This window comes from Nerophis ophidion, linkage group LG04, assembly GCF_033978795.1.
Source record: "Nerophis ophidion isolate RoL-2023_Sa linkage group LG04, RoL_Noph_v1.0, whole genome shotgun sequence".
NCBI lineage: Eukaryota > Metazoa > Chordata > Actinopteri > Syngnathiformes > Syngnathidae > Nerophis > Nerophis ophidion.
This window is the reverse complement of record NC_084614.1, coordinates 83,553,519-83,568,870: the sequence shown is the minus strand read 5'-3', so window position 1 is coordinate 83,568,870 and position 15,352 is coordinate 83,553,519. Positions and strand designations below refer to the sequence as shown.

Sequence of the window (15,352 nt, the reverse complement as noted above, 5' to 3'; positions counted from 1 at the left end):
CATTTATTATTCTTTACAATAAAAACAATACATTTACTTGAACATTTGATTTAAATTGTCAGGAAAGAAGAGGAAGGAATTAAAAGGTAAAAAGGTATATGTGTTTAAAAATCCTAAAATCATTTTTAAGGTTGTAATTTTTCTCTAAAATTGTCTTTCTAAAAGTTATAAGAAGCAAAGTAAAAAAAATAAATGAATTTATTTAAACAAGACCAAGTCTTTCAAATATTTTTGGGGATTTTCAAATTCTATTTGAGTTTTGTCTCTCTTAGAATTAAAAATGTCCAGCAAAGCGAGACCAGCTTGCTAGTAAATAAATACAATTTAAAAAATAGAGGCAGCTCACTGGTAAGTGCTGCTATTTGAGCTATTTTTAGAACAGGCCAGTGGGCGACTCATCTGGTCCTTACGGGCGACCTGGTGCCCCCTGCGTTTTACTTTCAGAATGATTCATATCGGTCTACTCCACTTGGCTTTATCTGCATGAAAACCAAAGTCGAGATGTTAAAAGATCAAAAATCCACTTGATTTAGCACATTGAACCCACCATTTAGTCCCGAGTTCCGTCCAGCAAGATTGAGGTGACGTCATCAACCCGCTGCTCCACGGCCACTAGAGGGCGTAGTAGCGGCCAGTCATTTATTACTTGATTTATTAACCCTGTAAAAGATTCAACATTTTCCAGTGTTTGTGTTTCCACTAAATGTCTCAAAAATATAATCAAGAGAAAAAAATATCATTTATCTTTATTTTGCAGCAACATCAAGAAAAAAAAAAAGATTATAGAGGAAGTAAGGAGAAAATAAATGGATACAAACCACATGCATAAAAAGGTACAAAATAAAGTGTGTGATAAAGCTTATGTTACATACAATGATTGTGTATATGGAGTGTCATGCATTCTAAAGATAAATAACAGATAAGGTAGCGTGTTGCACTGGGATGTATGATAATATTCAAATCATAATAACAAAACAACACAGAAGGAGCAATGCAATGTCTTCATTCACTGGTTACTTTTTTTTTTTTTCATGAAAGCGTACAAGTAGGAAATGAATGCTTCTGTGTTGTTGTACTTCACCATAAAACAGAAGAAAGAAAGAAAAAAAAAAACAAGCATTCATTTGACCAGCGTCACTTTGCAGTGAAAATACATTGGAGGGATTCGGGGGAAAAACACAAACTTTAAAATGTGACGAAGGCCTCAAATGTGAAGATGCGTGTAGCTAAAAAGGCTAATTTACATTAGCAACTGGTCGGGTCCCTGCCAGAGGACTCGAACCCTGGTGGTGCTCAGCGTGTTGACTACCGAGCTAAAAACCCAGGAGGGCCAGCATTGCTCTTGAAGTCAATCCGGGTCACGGCACCGATGCAATCTCGCTTTGTACTCTCTCTCCCTCTCTTTCTCCCGCTTGTATCGCGTTTTTCTCTCTCACTGCTCTGGCAAGAAAGGCGAACGTGCTGACTAACGAGCTAAAAGCCCGGGCGATAAACTTGAAGTCAATCCGGGTCACGGCACCACTGCAATCTCACTTTGTCCTCTCTTTCTCTCGGTTGTATCGTGTTTTTTTCTCTCACTGCTCTGGCAAGAAAGGCGAACATGCTGACTAACGAGTTAAAAGCCCGGGCGATAAACTTGAAGTCAATCCGGGTCACGGCACCACTGCAATCTCACTTTGTACTCTCTCTCCCTCTCTTTCTCCCGCTTGTATCGCATTTTTTTCTCTCACTGCTCTGGCAAGAAAGGCGAACATGCTGACTAACGAGCTAAAAGCCCGGGCGATAAACTTGAAGTCAATCCGGGTCACGGCACCACTGCAATCTCACTTTGTACTCTCTCTCCCTCTCTTTCTCCCGGTTCTATCGCGTTTTTTCCTCTCACTGCTCTGGCAAGAAAGGCGAACATGCTGACTAACGAGCTAAAAGCCCGGGCGATAAACTTGAAGTCAATCCGGGTCACGGCACCACTGCAATCTCATTTTGTACTCTCTCTCCCTCTCTTTCTCCCGCTTGTATCGCATTTTTTTCTCTCACCGCTCTGGCAAGAGAGGCGAACGTGCTGACTAACGACCTAAAAGCCCGGGCGATAAACTTGAAGTCAATCCGGGTCACGGCACCACTGCAATCTCACTTTGTACTCTCTCTCCCTCTCTTTCTCCCGGTTGTATCCCGTTTTTTTTCTCTCACTGCTCTGGCAAGAAAGGCGAACGTACTGACTAACGAGCTAAAAGCCCGGGCGATAAACTTGAAGTCAATCCGGGTCACGGCACCACTGCAATCTCACTTTGTACTCTCTCTCCCTCTCTTTCTCCCGCTTGTATCGCGTTTTTTTCTCTCACTGCTCTGGCAAGAAAGGCGAACGTGCTGACTAACGAGCTAAAAGCCCGGGCGATAAACTTGAAGTCAATCCGGGTCACGGCACCACTGCAATCTCACTTTGTACTCTCTCTCCCTCTCTTTCTCCCGCTTGTATCGCGTTTTTTTTCTCTCACTGCTCTGGCAAGAAAGGCGAATGTGCTGACTAACGAGCTAAAAGCCCGGGCGATAAACTTGAAGTCAATCCGGGTCACGGCACCACTGCAATCTCACTTTGTACTCCCTCTCCCTCTCTTTCTCCCGCTTGTATCGCGTTTTTTTCTCTCACTGCTCTGGCAAGAAAGGCGAACGTGCTGACTAACGAGCTAAATGCCTGGGCGATAAACTTGATGTCAATCCGGGTCACGGCACCGCTGCAATCTCACTTTGTACTCTCTCTCCCTCTCTTTCTCCCGCTTGTATCGCGTTTTTTTCTCTCACTGCTCTGGCAAGAAAGGCGAACGTGCTGACTAACGAGCTAAAAGCCCGGGCGATAAAATTGAAGTCAATCCGGGTCACGGCACCACTGCAATCTCACTTTGTACTCTTTCTCCCGGTTGTATCGCGTTTTTTTCTCTCACTGCTCTGGCAAGAAAGGCGAACGTGCTGACTAACGAGCTAAAAGCCCGGGCGATAAACTTGAAGTCAATCCGGGTCACGGCACCACTGCAATCTCACTTTGTACTCTCTCTCCCTCTCTTTCTCCCGCTTGTATCGCATTTTTTTCTCTCACTGCTCTGACAAGAAAGGCGAACGTGCTGACTAACGAGCTAAAAGCCCGGGCGATAAACTTGAAGTCAATCCGGGTCACGGCACCACTGCAATCTCACTTTGTACTCTCTCTCCCTCTCTTTCTCCCGGTTGTATCGCGTTTTTTTCTCTCACTGCTCTGGCAAGAAAGGCGAACGTGCTGACTAACGAGCTAAAAGCCCGGGCAATAAACTTGAAGTCAATCCGGGTCACGGCACCACTGCAATCTCACTTTGTACTCTCTCTCCCTCTCTTTCTCCCGGTTGTATCGCGTTTTTTTCTTTCACCGCTCTGGCAAGAAAGGCAAACATGCTGACTAACGAGCTAAAAGCCCGGGCGATAAACTTGTAGTCAATCCGGGTCACGGCACCACTGCAATCTTACTTTGTACTCTCTCTCCCTCTCTTTCTCTCGGTTGTATCGCGTTTTTTTCTCTCACTGCTCTGGCAAGGAAGGCGAACGTGCTGACTAACGAGCTAAAAGCCCGGGCGATAAACTTGAAGTCAATCCGGGTCACGGCACCACTGCAATCTCACTTTCTACTCTCTCTCCCTCTCTTTCTCTCGGTTGTATCGCGTTTTTTTCTCTCACTGCTCTGGCAAGAAAGGCGAACGTGCTGACTAACGAGTTAAAAGCCCGGGCGATAAACTTGAAGTCAATCCGGGTCACAGCACCACTGCAATCTCACTTTGTACTCTCTCTCCCTCTCTTTCTCCCGGTTGTATCGCGTTTTTCTCTCTCACTGCTCGGGCAAGGAAGGCGAACGTGCTGACTAACGAGCTAAAAGCCCGGGCGATAAACTTGAAGTCAATCCGGGTCACGGCACCACTGCAATCTCACTTTGTACTCTCTCTCCCTCTCTTTCTCCCGGTTGTATCGCGTTTTTCTCTCTCACTGCTCTGGCAAGGAAGGCGAACGTGCTGACTAACGAGCTAAAAGCCCGGGCGATAAACTTGAAGTCAGTCCGGGTCACGGCACCACTGCAATCTCACTTTGTACTCTCTCTCCCTCTCTTTCTCCCGGTTGTATCGCGTTTTTCTCTCTCACTGCTCTGGCAAGAAAGGCGAACGTGCTGACTAACGAGCTAAAAGCCCGGGCGATAAACTTGAAGTCAATCCGGGTCACGGCACCACTGCAATCTCACTTTGTACTCTCTCTCCCTCTCTTTCTCCCGGTTGTATCGCGTTTTTTTCTCTCACTGCTCTGGCAAGAAAGGCGAACGTGCTGACTAACGAGCTAAAAGCCCGGGCGATAAACTTGAAGTCAATCCGGGTCACGGCACCACTGCAATCTCACTTTGTACTCCCTTTCCCTCTCTTTCTCCCGCTTGTATCGCGTTTTTTTCTCTCACTGCTCTGGCAAGAAAGGCGAACGTGCTGACTAACGAGCTAAAAGCCCGGGCGATAAACTTGTAGTCAATCCGGGTCACGGCACCACTGCAATCTTACTTTGTACTCTCTCTCCCCCTCTTTCTCCCGGTTGTATCGCGTTTTTTTCTCTCACTGCTCTGGCAAGAAAGGCGAACATGCTGACTAACGAGCTAAAAGCCCGGGCGATAAACTTGAAGTCAATCCGGGTCACGGCACCACTGCAATCTCACTTTGTACTCTCTCTCCCTCTCTTTCTCCCGCTTGTATCGCGTTTTTTTTTCCTCACTGCTCTGGCAAGAAAGGCGAACGTGCTGACTAACGAGCTAAAAGCCCGGGCGATAAACTTGAAGTCAATCCGGGTCACGGCACCACTGCAATCTCACTTTCTACTCCCTCTCCCTCTCTTTCTCTCGGTTGTATCGCGTTTTTTTCTCTCACTGCTCTGGCAAGAAAGGCGAACGTGCTGACTAACGAGCTAAAAGCCCGGGCGATAAACTTGAAGTCAATCCGGGTCACGGCACCACTGCAATCTCACTTTGTACTCTCCCTCCCTCTCTTTCTCCCGGTTGTATCGCGTTTTTCTCTCTCACTGCTCTGGCAAGGAAGGCGAACGTGCTGACTAACGAGCTAAAAGCCCGGGCGATAAACTTGAAGTCAATCCGGGTCACGGCACCACTGCAATCTCACTTTCTACTCTCTCTCCCTCTCTTTCTCCCGCTTGTATTGCGTTTTTTTCTCTCACTGCTCTGGCAAGAAAGGCAAACGTGCTGACTAACGAGCTAAAAGCCCGGGCGATAAACTTGAAGTCAATCCGGGTCACGGCACCACTGCAATCTCACTTTGTACTCTCTCTCCCTCTCTTTCTCCCGCTTGTATCGCGTTTTTTTCTCTCACTGCTCTGGCAAGAAAGGCGAACGTGCTGACTAACGAGCTAAAAGCCCGGGCGATAAACTTGAAGTCAATCCGGGTCACGGCACCACTGCAATCTCACTTTCTATTCTCTCTCCCTCTCTTTCTCTCGGTTGTATCGCGTTTTTTTCTCTCACTGCGCTGGCAAGAAAGGCGAACGTGCTGACTAACGAGCTAAAAGCCCGGGCGATAAACCTGAAGTCAATCCGGGTCACGGCACCACTGCAATCTTACTTTGTACTCTCTCTCCCTCTCTTTCTCTCGGTTGTATCGCGTTTTTTTCTCTCACTGCTCTGGCAAGAAAGGCGAACGTGCTGACTATCGAGCTAAAAGCCCGAGCTATCAACTCAATAGCCAGAGGAAAAATAAGTTGCGGTTTACTAACGTTACACAACTCAGTGCATTGCGGAAGTTGCACAAAACAAATTGCAGAAGTGTCAATCAATTCCAATCAAAAGCTAAAAAAAATCTTGGTAATATTCGATATTTGTAACACGGCAAGAATATAAAACATTGTCTCGGGTTCTTGTGTTACCGATAAAACCACACAATAAAAAAATGCAATGAAAACAACACAACTTCCATCAAATTCTTCACAAATATATGCATTATTTTAACTTAAAGTCGTGTCCAAGTGTGTTTCTAACATTCGGACAAGAGTGAAACTAGGTGTGTGACTCTTTGGTCGCCTAACGATTCAACCCGGTTCCGATTCGATTCAGATTTTGGTTCACGATTAGAACCGATTCTCGCAATCCATAACTGGGTGTAATAATAGAAAAAGCTCCTTCTGGTTGCTTGGAGATGGCCTAAAAATAGATTTTTATAAAATAATAATTCAAATTATAATTTTTTAAGAGTTATGAATCGATACGGAATAGTGCTGCGAGGATCCTGATGAGAGGACGGAAATACGACCATATCACACCGATTCTCAAATTCCCTTCACTGGCTTCCTGTTCCACTCGGGATTGAATTCAAAGTCTCCCTCCTAACCCACCAGTGCATCCATGGAAATGCCCCCCTCTACCTCAAAAAAGTACTCACCCCCAAAACCTCCACACGACACCTCCGCTCCGGACAAGCTAACTTCCTCCAACCTCAGAGGAAAAAGCTACGAACAATGGGAGACCGGGCTTTCTGTTCTGTGGAACGCTCTCCCTGACCACCTGAGGGCACCACAGACTGTGAATGCTTTTTTTTTTTTTTTTTTAGATATATGCATACTAGTTCTAGCTATTAGGCTGTTGTAGTTTTTATTTTTATTATCTTTTTATTTGTATTTTTTTAATACACCATAGCACTTAGAGGTTGTTTACTCAATGTAAAGTGCTTTTTACAAATAAAATCTATTATTATTATTATTATCGATTCAGAACTGGGTTGAATAACAATCGCGATTCAGATGCAAACTGATTTTTTTCGTGCACCCCTAATGAAAACAGTAAAAAGTACGATGCAGTACACTTCCACACCACCGCAATCCCCAATAATGAACATATTTTTCTTGGTAAAAAGCATAAAAAAATTGAAAATAAAGCTTTTCTTTTTTTTTTTTAACCTTCACTTCAATTTGAGCACACTTGGGAAAACACGCTAGCTTTTTTTTTGGGCACTGGACTTGTTTTTGACGTTTGTAATACTCCAGTAATAATACTGTTTTTAGGCTCGCTCGTAACATGTGACCACCTTCAATTTGTCCTTAAATGTGTTTCTTGGAACGTAGCTCGCGCTTCTAAGTTACCATGAAAATGTGCAGTGAAAGTGAAGCGGCGCCCCCTGCTGGGTGACGATTACAAGGAAGTCCTGAAAACGCTTCAAAAAGGAGCTCCCAGGAAGAAAAAAAAAAAAAAAAGGAGAATTCTAGCAGCTTACCACCTGCGGCAGGGTTATTTCAGGTGAGTCTTCCGGGTCTAGCGTCTCAAAATCCAAAGAAGTCCCGATAAGTGTTCTCTAAGACGAGCCGGGCAGGCGGGACTGTGCTCGGGTGGGGGTCTATAGCCAGGTGAGCAGGCTGTCCCTGTCCATGTGAGACCCGGACAGGACCGTCTCCATGTCCATCAGGAGGTCTGAACTAAGACCCTCGGGGATGCTAGGCATCAGTTCCTCGCCTTCGGTCATGGCGGGCAACGTGTCCTGTAAGGTCAGGGAAGACGGCTCGCCAGGTTCACCTAAAACACAAGATGACGTCTTGAATATTATGAGGGGTATTTTTATTATGTATATCAATGCGGAGGGATTTGCTGTGGACTTACAAATTCTAAGAGTACCTCAACCAAAATATCAACATTATACAGTGAAACTTCAATTTCCAATCCCTCTAGTTGCAAACATTTCGGGTTTACGAACGTTTAGATCAGGCCAAATGCGCCTCTGTGTGCGAACCATGTCCCTGTGTTCGAACGCTTCATTCATTCATTTTGTGTCCCGCTGGCAGTCTTAGGCCAGTACAGTACACCTTTCCTGTTGACACAGTCCATTACTTGGTCGCCACATCTGTGTTCCCTTTCCCGCCACTCACCAACTTTTGTCTATTTTGTTGCTAAATATCGGTCTGAAAACCCAACAAACCAGTCTGGAAAGAAGGAGGGATTTGCTGTGGACTTACAAATGCGAAGAGTACCTCAACCAAAATATCAACATTATACAGCAAAACTTCAATTTACAAACCCCTCTAGTTGAGAACTTTTCGGGTTTACGAACGTTTAGATCAGGCCAAATGTGCCACTGTTTGCAAACCATGTCCCTGTGTTTGAACGCTTCATTCATTCATTTGTGTCCCGCTGGCAGTCTTAGGCCAGTACAGTACACACTTCCTGTTGACGCAGTCCATTACTTGGTCACCACTTTAGTGTTCCTTTTCCCGCCACTCACCAACTTTTGTCTATTTTGTTGCTAAATATCGGTCCGAAAACCCAACAAACCAGTCTGGAAAGAAGGAGGGATTTGCTGTGGACTTACAAATGCTAAGAGTACCTTAATCAAAATATCAACATTATACAGCGAAACTTCAATATACAAACCCCTCTAGTTGAGAACTTTTCGGGTTTACGAACGTTTAGATCAGGCCAAATGCGCCTCTGTGTGCGAACCATGTCCCTGTGTTCGAACGCTTCATTCATTTTGTGTCCCGCTGGCGGTCTTAGGCCAGTACAGTACACACTTCCTGTTGACACAGTCCATTACTTGGTCGCCACTTCAGTGTTCCTCAGTGTTCCCTTTCCCGCCACTCACCAAGTTTTGCCTATTTTGTTGCTAAATATCGGTCCAAAATGCCAACAAACCAATCTGGAAAGAAGGAGGGATTTGCTGTGGACTTACAAATGCTAAGAATACCTCAACCAAAATATCAACATTATACAGCAAAACTTTGATTTACAACCCCCTCTAGTTGCGAACTTTTCGGTTTTACGAACGTTTAGATCAGGCCAAATGTGCCTCTGTGTGCGAACCATGTCACTGTGTTCGAACGCTTCATTCATTCATTTTGTGTCCCACTGGCAGTCTTATGCCAGTACAGTACACACTTCCTGTTGACGCAGTCCATTACTTGGTCACCACTTTAGTGTTCCCTTTCCCGCCACTCACCAACATTTGTCCATTTTGTTGCTCAATATCGGTCCAAAAACCCAACAAACCAGTCTGGAAAGAAGGAGGGATTTGCTGTGGACTTACAAATGCGAAGAGTACCTTAATCAAAATATCAACATTATACAGCGAAACTTCAATTTACAAACCCCTCTAGTTGCGAACTTTTCAGTTTTACGAACGTTTAGATCAGGCCAAATGTGCCTCTGTGTGCGAACCATGTCCCTGTGTTCGAACGCTTCATTCATTCATTTTGTGTGCCGCTGGCAGTCTTAGGCCAGTACAGTACACACTTCCTGTTGACGCAGTCCATTACTTGGTCACCACTTCTGAATTCTTCATTGTTCTTTAGTATTTTTTTCTCACCACTCACCAAGTTTTGTCTATTTTCTTACTAAATATGGGTCCAAGAAGCCAAAAAACATACATATATACATACATATAGAGTGTTTTTTTTCCTTTCTTTTTTTACTAAAATAGGGACTTTTGCCTACGCTACAACTAAATGATGCACGTTTACATTGTTTCTTATAGGAAACTCTGCTTCACTATAAAAACTTTTTAATTTACGAACCCGTTCAAGATCAAAATAGGTCTGTACATTGAGGTTCCACAGAGTATAAACATTTTTTGGTGGAATATTTTAGGTCAAGTAATTGGAGCCTTAAATAGGTCAATAATTCACAACACTGATTTTCATTTTTCATCATTTTTTGAGCAAAGACCGGTTAAAAAATACAAAAATAAAATAAATCACACTAAAAGTAATCGAGAAGCTAAAGTGTTAAAAATAAGTCATATAATTATTTATTTGGTTTTTATTATTTTCATGTCCATGTTGTCATTTTTTTTTTTGGTAAAGTTTTTTTTTTTTCAAAATATACAAAAATTTCCCCCCTAAAAAAAATTCTAGGTGGAATATTTTAGGTCAAGTAATTGGAGCCTTAAATAAGTCAATAATTCACAACAATGATTTTGATTTATTTATTTTTTTTGAGCAATGACAGGTTAAAAAAAATAAACTAAAAAAAATTTAAAAAAATCACACTAAAAGTAATCGAGAAGCTAAAGTGTTAAAAATAAGTCATATAATTATTTATTTGGTTTTTGTTATTTTCATGCCCATGTTGTCTTTTTTATTTTTGGTAAAGTTTATTTTTTTAAATATACAAAATTGCCCCCCCCCCCCAAAAAAAAATTATAAGTGGAATATTTAAAGTCAAATAAGTAGAGCCTTAAATAGGTCAATAATTCACAACAATGACTTCGATTTATTATTATTTTTGAGCAATGACAGGTTAAAAAATAAAAAAATTGAAAAAATAAAAATCACATTAAAAGTTATCGAGGATCTAAAGCGTTAAAAATTAAAGTGTTGAAAATAAGTCATATAATTATTTATTTGTTTTTTTATTATTTTCATGCCCATTTTGTAATTTTTTGGGGGTACATTTTTTTAATATGCAAAATTTCCCCCCCAAAAAATTCAAAGTGGAATATTTAAGGTCAAACAACTGGATCTTTAAATAGGTCAATAATTCACAACACTGATTTTCATTTATTAGTATTTTTTTAGCAATGACAGGTTTAAAAAAATAAAAAATAAATCACACTAAATGTTCTCGGGGATCCAAAAAGGGCCAACTCATGAAAGCGTTAAAAAATAAGTCATTTTATAATTATTATTTTGTTGTTATGTTTATGTTGGCCCTGCGATGAGGTGGCGACATGTCCAGGGTGTACCCCGCCTTCCGCCCGACTGTAGCTGAGATAGGCGCCAGCGCCCCCCGCCACCCCAAAAGGGAATTAGCGGTAGGAAATGGATGGATGGATGGATGAATGTTATGTTTATGTATTATTCCCTTGCAACACATCAAATATGCAGGATGTTTCTCCAAAAATATTTCAGAGTGGAATATTTAATTTAATTTGAGCCTATAATATGTCAAGAATAACAACGTTGATTTTAATTTATTATTATTTATAAAAAAAAAAAAAATTTTTTTTAAATCACACTAAAAGTTCTCGGGGATCCAAAAAGGGCCACAAAAGTGTTAAAAATAAGTTGTCTAATTATCATTTTTATGTTTTATCCCCTTCAAATACACAAAATCTGCAATATTTTTCTCCAAAAATATTTCAGAGTGGAGCCTGGAATCAGTCAATAATTAAAAAAAAAAAATAAATAATAATAATAATAATAATAATATATTTTTTTTTTTTATAAACAATGCATGTTTTAAAGAAGAAAAAAAATCAGTGCAAAACATGTCAACTTTTTCTCTTCACATTATTTACACATGGCGGCATAGCTCGGTTGGTAGAGTGGCCGTGCCAGCAACTTGAGGGTTGCAGGTTCGATCCCCGCTTCTGCCATCCTAGATACAAACTTTGTATAGTTTTGTCGGTGATGAGTTGAAGATGTAACAAAATTAGGTTTAATAAACATGAACAAAGGCAGCAAATAATTTCAAGGACGTAATAGGTTGGCAAAGCTTGGTAAAATTAACTTTGTGATATTTTACAGATGCGACAAAATTAAGTCAAAATATCCAAAAATTGTCAGAAAATTGAGGTAAACAAAAATTAAATAAGGCAGCAAATTTAGACCTAATTTAAATAGTAATACCACATTTTTTGGACTAGGTTTCATGTCATACAGATTAGTATAAATACAAAATAAATATTTTTTAAAAAGGGTTACTTTGATGCAACTTTAAAAATAAACATTTATAATAATTTATTGTCAAGTTTTGTGAACTTAAGTAATTTAATTTATTCAAATTTTTTATAGTTTTGTCGGTGATGAGTTGGAGGTGCAACAAAATTAGGTTTAATTAACATGAACAAAGGCAGCAGAATAATTACACCGGACCTAATAGGTTGGTAAAACTTGATAAAATTAACTTTGTGATAGTTTACAGATGTGACAAAATTAAGTACAATTTTCCAAAAATTGTCAGAAAATTTAGACTTTATTTAAATATAAATACCAAATTTTTTTGGACTAGGTGTCATGTCATACAGATTAGCATAAATACAAAATAAATTGTTTAAAAAAAAAAAGGGTTACTTTGATGCAACTTTAAAAATAAACATTTATAACAATTTATTTTCAAGTTTTGTGAACTTAAGTAATTTAATTTATTCAAATTTTTTATAGTTTTGTCGGTGATGAGTTGGAGGTGCAACAAAATTAGGTTTAATTAACATGAACAAAGGCAGCAGAATAATTACACCGGACCTAATAGGTTGGTAAAACTTGATAAAATTAAGTTTGTGATAGTTTACAGATGTGACAAAATTAAGTAAAATTTTCCAAAAATTGTCAGAAAATTGAGTTAAAGAAAAATGAAATAAGGCAACCAATTTAGACTTCATTTAAATATAAATACCAAATTTTTTTTGGACTAGGTGTCATGTCATACAGATTAGCATAAGTACAAAATAAATTGTTTAAAAAAAGGGGTTACTTTGATGCAACTTTAAAAATAAACATTTTATAATCATTTATTTTGAAGTTTTGTGAACTTATTTTATTTAATTTGTTCCAATTCTGTACAATTTTGTCGGTGATGAGTTGAAGATGGAACAAAATTAGGTTTAATTAACATGAACAAAGGTAGCAAATAATTACACCGGACTCAATAGGTTGGTAAAACTTGCTAAAATTAAGTTTGTGATAGTTTACAGATGTGACAAAATTAAGTACAATTTTCCAAAAATTGTCAGAAAATTGAGTTAAAGAAAAATGAAATAAGGCAACCAATTTAGACTTTATTTAAATATAAATACCAAATTTTTTTGGACTAGGTGTCATGTCATACAGATTAGCATAAATACAAAATAAATTGTTTGAAAAAAAAAAGGGTTACTTTGATGCAACTTTAAAAATAAACATTTTATAATCATTTATTTTGAAGTTTTGTGAACTTATTTTATTTAATTTGTTCCAATTCTGTACAATTTTGTCGGTGATGAGTTGAAGATGGAACAAAATTAGGTTTAATAAACATGGACAAAGGCAGCAAATAATTACACCGGACCCAATAGGTTGGTAAAACTTGCTAAAATTAAGTTTGTGATAGTTTACAGATGTGACAAAATTAAGTAAAATTTTCCAAAAATTGTCAGAAAATTGAGTAAAACAAAAATGAAATAAGGCAACCAATTTAGACTTTATTTAAATATAAATACCAAATTTTTTTGGACTAGGTGTCAGGTCATACAGATTAGCATAAATAAAAAATAAATTGTTTTTAAAAAAAAGGGTTACTTTGATGCAACTTTAAAAATAAACATTTATAACAATTTATTTTCAAGTTTTGTGAACTTAAGTAATTTAATTTATTCAATTTTTTTATAGTTTTGTCGGTGATGAGTTGGAGGTGCAACAAAATTAGGTTTAATTAACATGAACAAAGGCAGCAGAATAATTACACCGTACCTAATAGGTTGGTAAAACTTGCTAAAATTAAGTTTGTGATAGTTTACAGATGTGACAAAATTAAGTACAATTTTCCAAAAATTGTCAGAAAATGTAGACTTTATTTAAATATAAATACCAAATTTTTTTGGACTAGGTGTCATGTCATACAGATTATCATAAATACAAAATAAATTGTTTAAAAAAAAAGGGTTACTTTGATGCAACTTTAAAAATAAACATTTATAATCTTTATTTTAAAGTTTTGTGAACTTATTTTATTTAATTTGCTCCAGTTCCGTACAATTTTGTCGGTGATGAGTTCAAGATGGAACAAAATTAGGTTTAATAAACATGAACAAAGGCAGCAAATAATTTCAAGGACGTAATAGGTTGGCAAAGCTTGGTAAAATTAACTTTGTGATAGTTTACAGATGCGACAAAATTAAGTAAAATTTTCTAAAAATTGCCAGAAAATTGAGGTAAACAAAAATTAAATAAGGCAGCAAATTTAGAACAAATTTAAATATTAATACCACATTTTTGGATTAGGTTTCATGTCATACAGATTAGTATAAATACAAAATAAATATTTTTTAAAAAGGGTTACTTTGATGCAACTTTAAAAATAAACATTTATAATAATTTATTGTCAAGTTTTGTGAACTTAAGTAATTTAATTTATTCAAATTTTTTATAGTTTTGTCGGTGATGAGTTGGAGGTGCAACAAAATTAGGTTTAATTAAAACTTGCTAAAATTAAGTTTGTGATAGTTTACAGATGTGACAAAATTAAGTACAATTTTCCAAAAATTGTCAGAAAATTTAGACTTTATTTAAATATAAATACCAAATTTTTTTGGACTAGGTGTCATGTCATACAGATTAGCATAAATACAAAATAAATTGTTTAAAAAAAAAGGGTTACTTTGATGCAACTTTAAAAATAAACATTTATAATAATTTATTTTCAAGTTTTGTGAACTTAAGTAATTTAATTTATTCAAATTTTTTATAGTTTTGTCGGTGATGAGTTGGAGGTGCAACAAAATTAGGTTTAATAAACATGGACAAAGGCTGCAAATAATTACACTGGACCCAATAGGTTGGTAAAACTTGCTAAAATTAAGTTTGTGATAGTTTACAGATGCGACAAAATTAAGTACAATTTTCCAAAAATTGTCAGAAAATCGAATTAGGAAATACCACATTTTTGGACTATAAAGTGCACTTAAAATCCCTTCATTTTCTCAAAACTCGACATAAGGCAGAAAATTTAAACCTAATTTAAACAGAAATACCAAATTTCTTGGACTATAAGACGCACTTAAAATTCTTTCATTTTCTAAAACTCGACTGTGCGCCTTTTAACCCTAATATACGGAATCATTTTGGTTGTGCTTACCGACCTCAAAGCTACTTTATTTGGTACATGGTGAAATGATAAATGTGACCATTAGGTGGCAGTCACACATAAAGGATACACGTAGACTGCAATATGATGGCAGTCACACATAATATATACGTGTAGACTGCAATATGACGCCAGTAAACAACACCAAAATGTTAATTGAAAATATAGAACATTACACACGGCGCTCAAAAACCTATCAAAATGTTTTAGTATGACTTTGGTAAGCTATTAAGCATGACTTGGCGGTGTAGCTCGGTTGGTAAAGCGGCCGTGCCAGCAACTTGAGGGTTGCAGGTTCGATCCCCGGTTACACCATCCTAGTCACTGCCGTTGTGTCCTTGGGCAAGGCACTTTACCCACCTGCTCCCAGTGCCACCCACACTGCTTTAAATGGAACTTAGGTATTGGGTTTCACTATGTAATGCACTTTGAGTCACTAGAGAAAAAGCGCTATATAAATACAATTCACTTCACATTACACCTGATAGCTCTTCCACTTTTTATGGGCCGTTAAAACATTAGATGCGGGCCACACTTTGG

At 38.4% G+C, this 15,352-nt stretch overlaps 1 protein-coding gene across 1 annotated transcript in view; it reads right to left on the bottom strand.

Annotated features, from left to right (window-relative positions):
• Positions 1-726: 726 nt before the first annotated feature.
• Positions 727-15,352, bottom strand: part of LOC133552073 (transcriptional coactivator YAP1-like) — a 47,008-nt gene continuing 32,382 nt past the window's right edge. The window contains 1 exon segment of the mRNA XM_061899388.1: positions 727-7,555. Within this exon segment, the coding sequence (XP_061755372.1) occupies positions 7,380-7,555 (176 nt within the window). The 3' untranslated portion in view covers positions 727-7,379.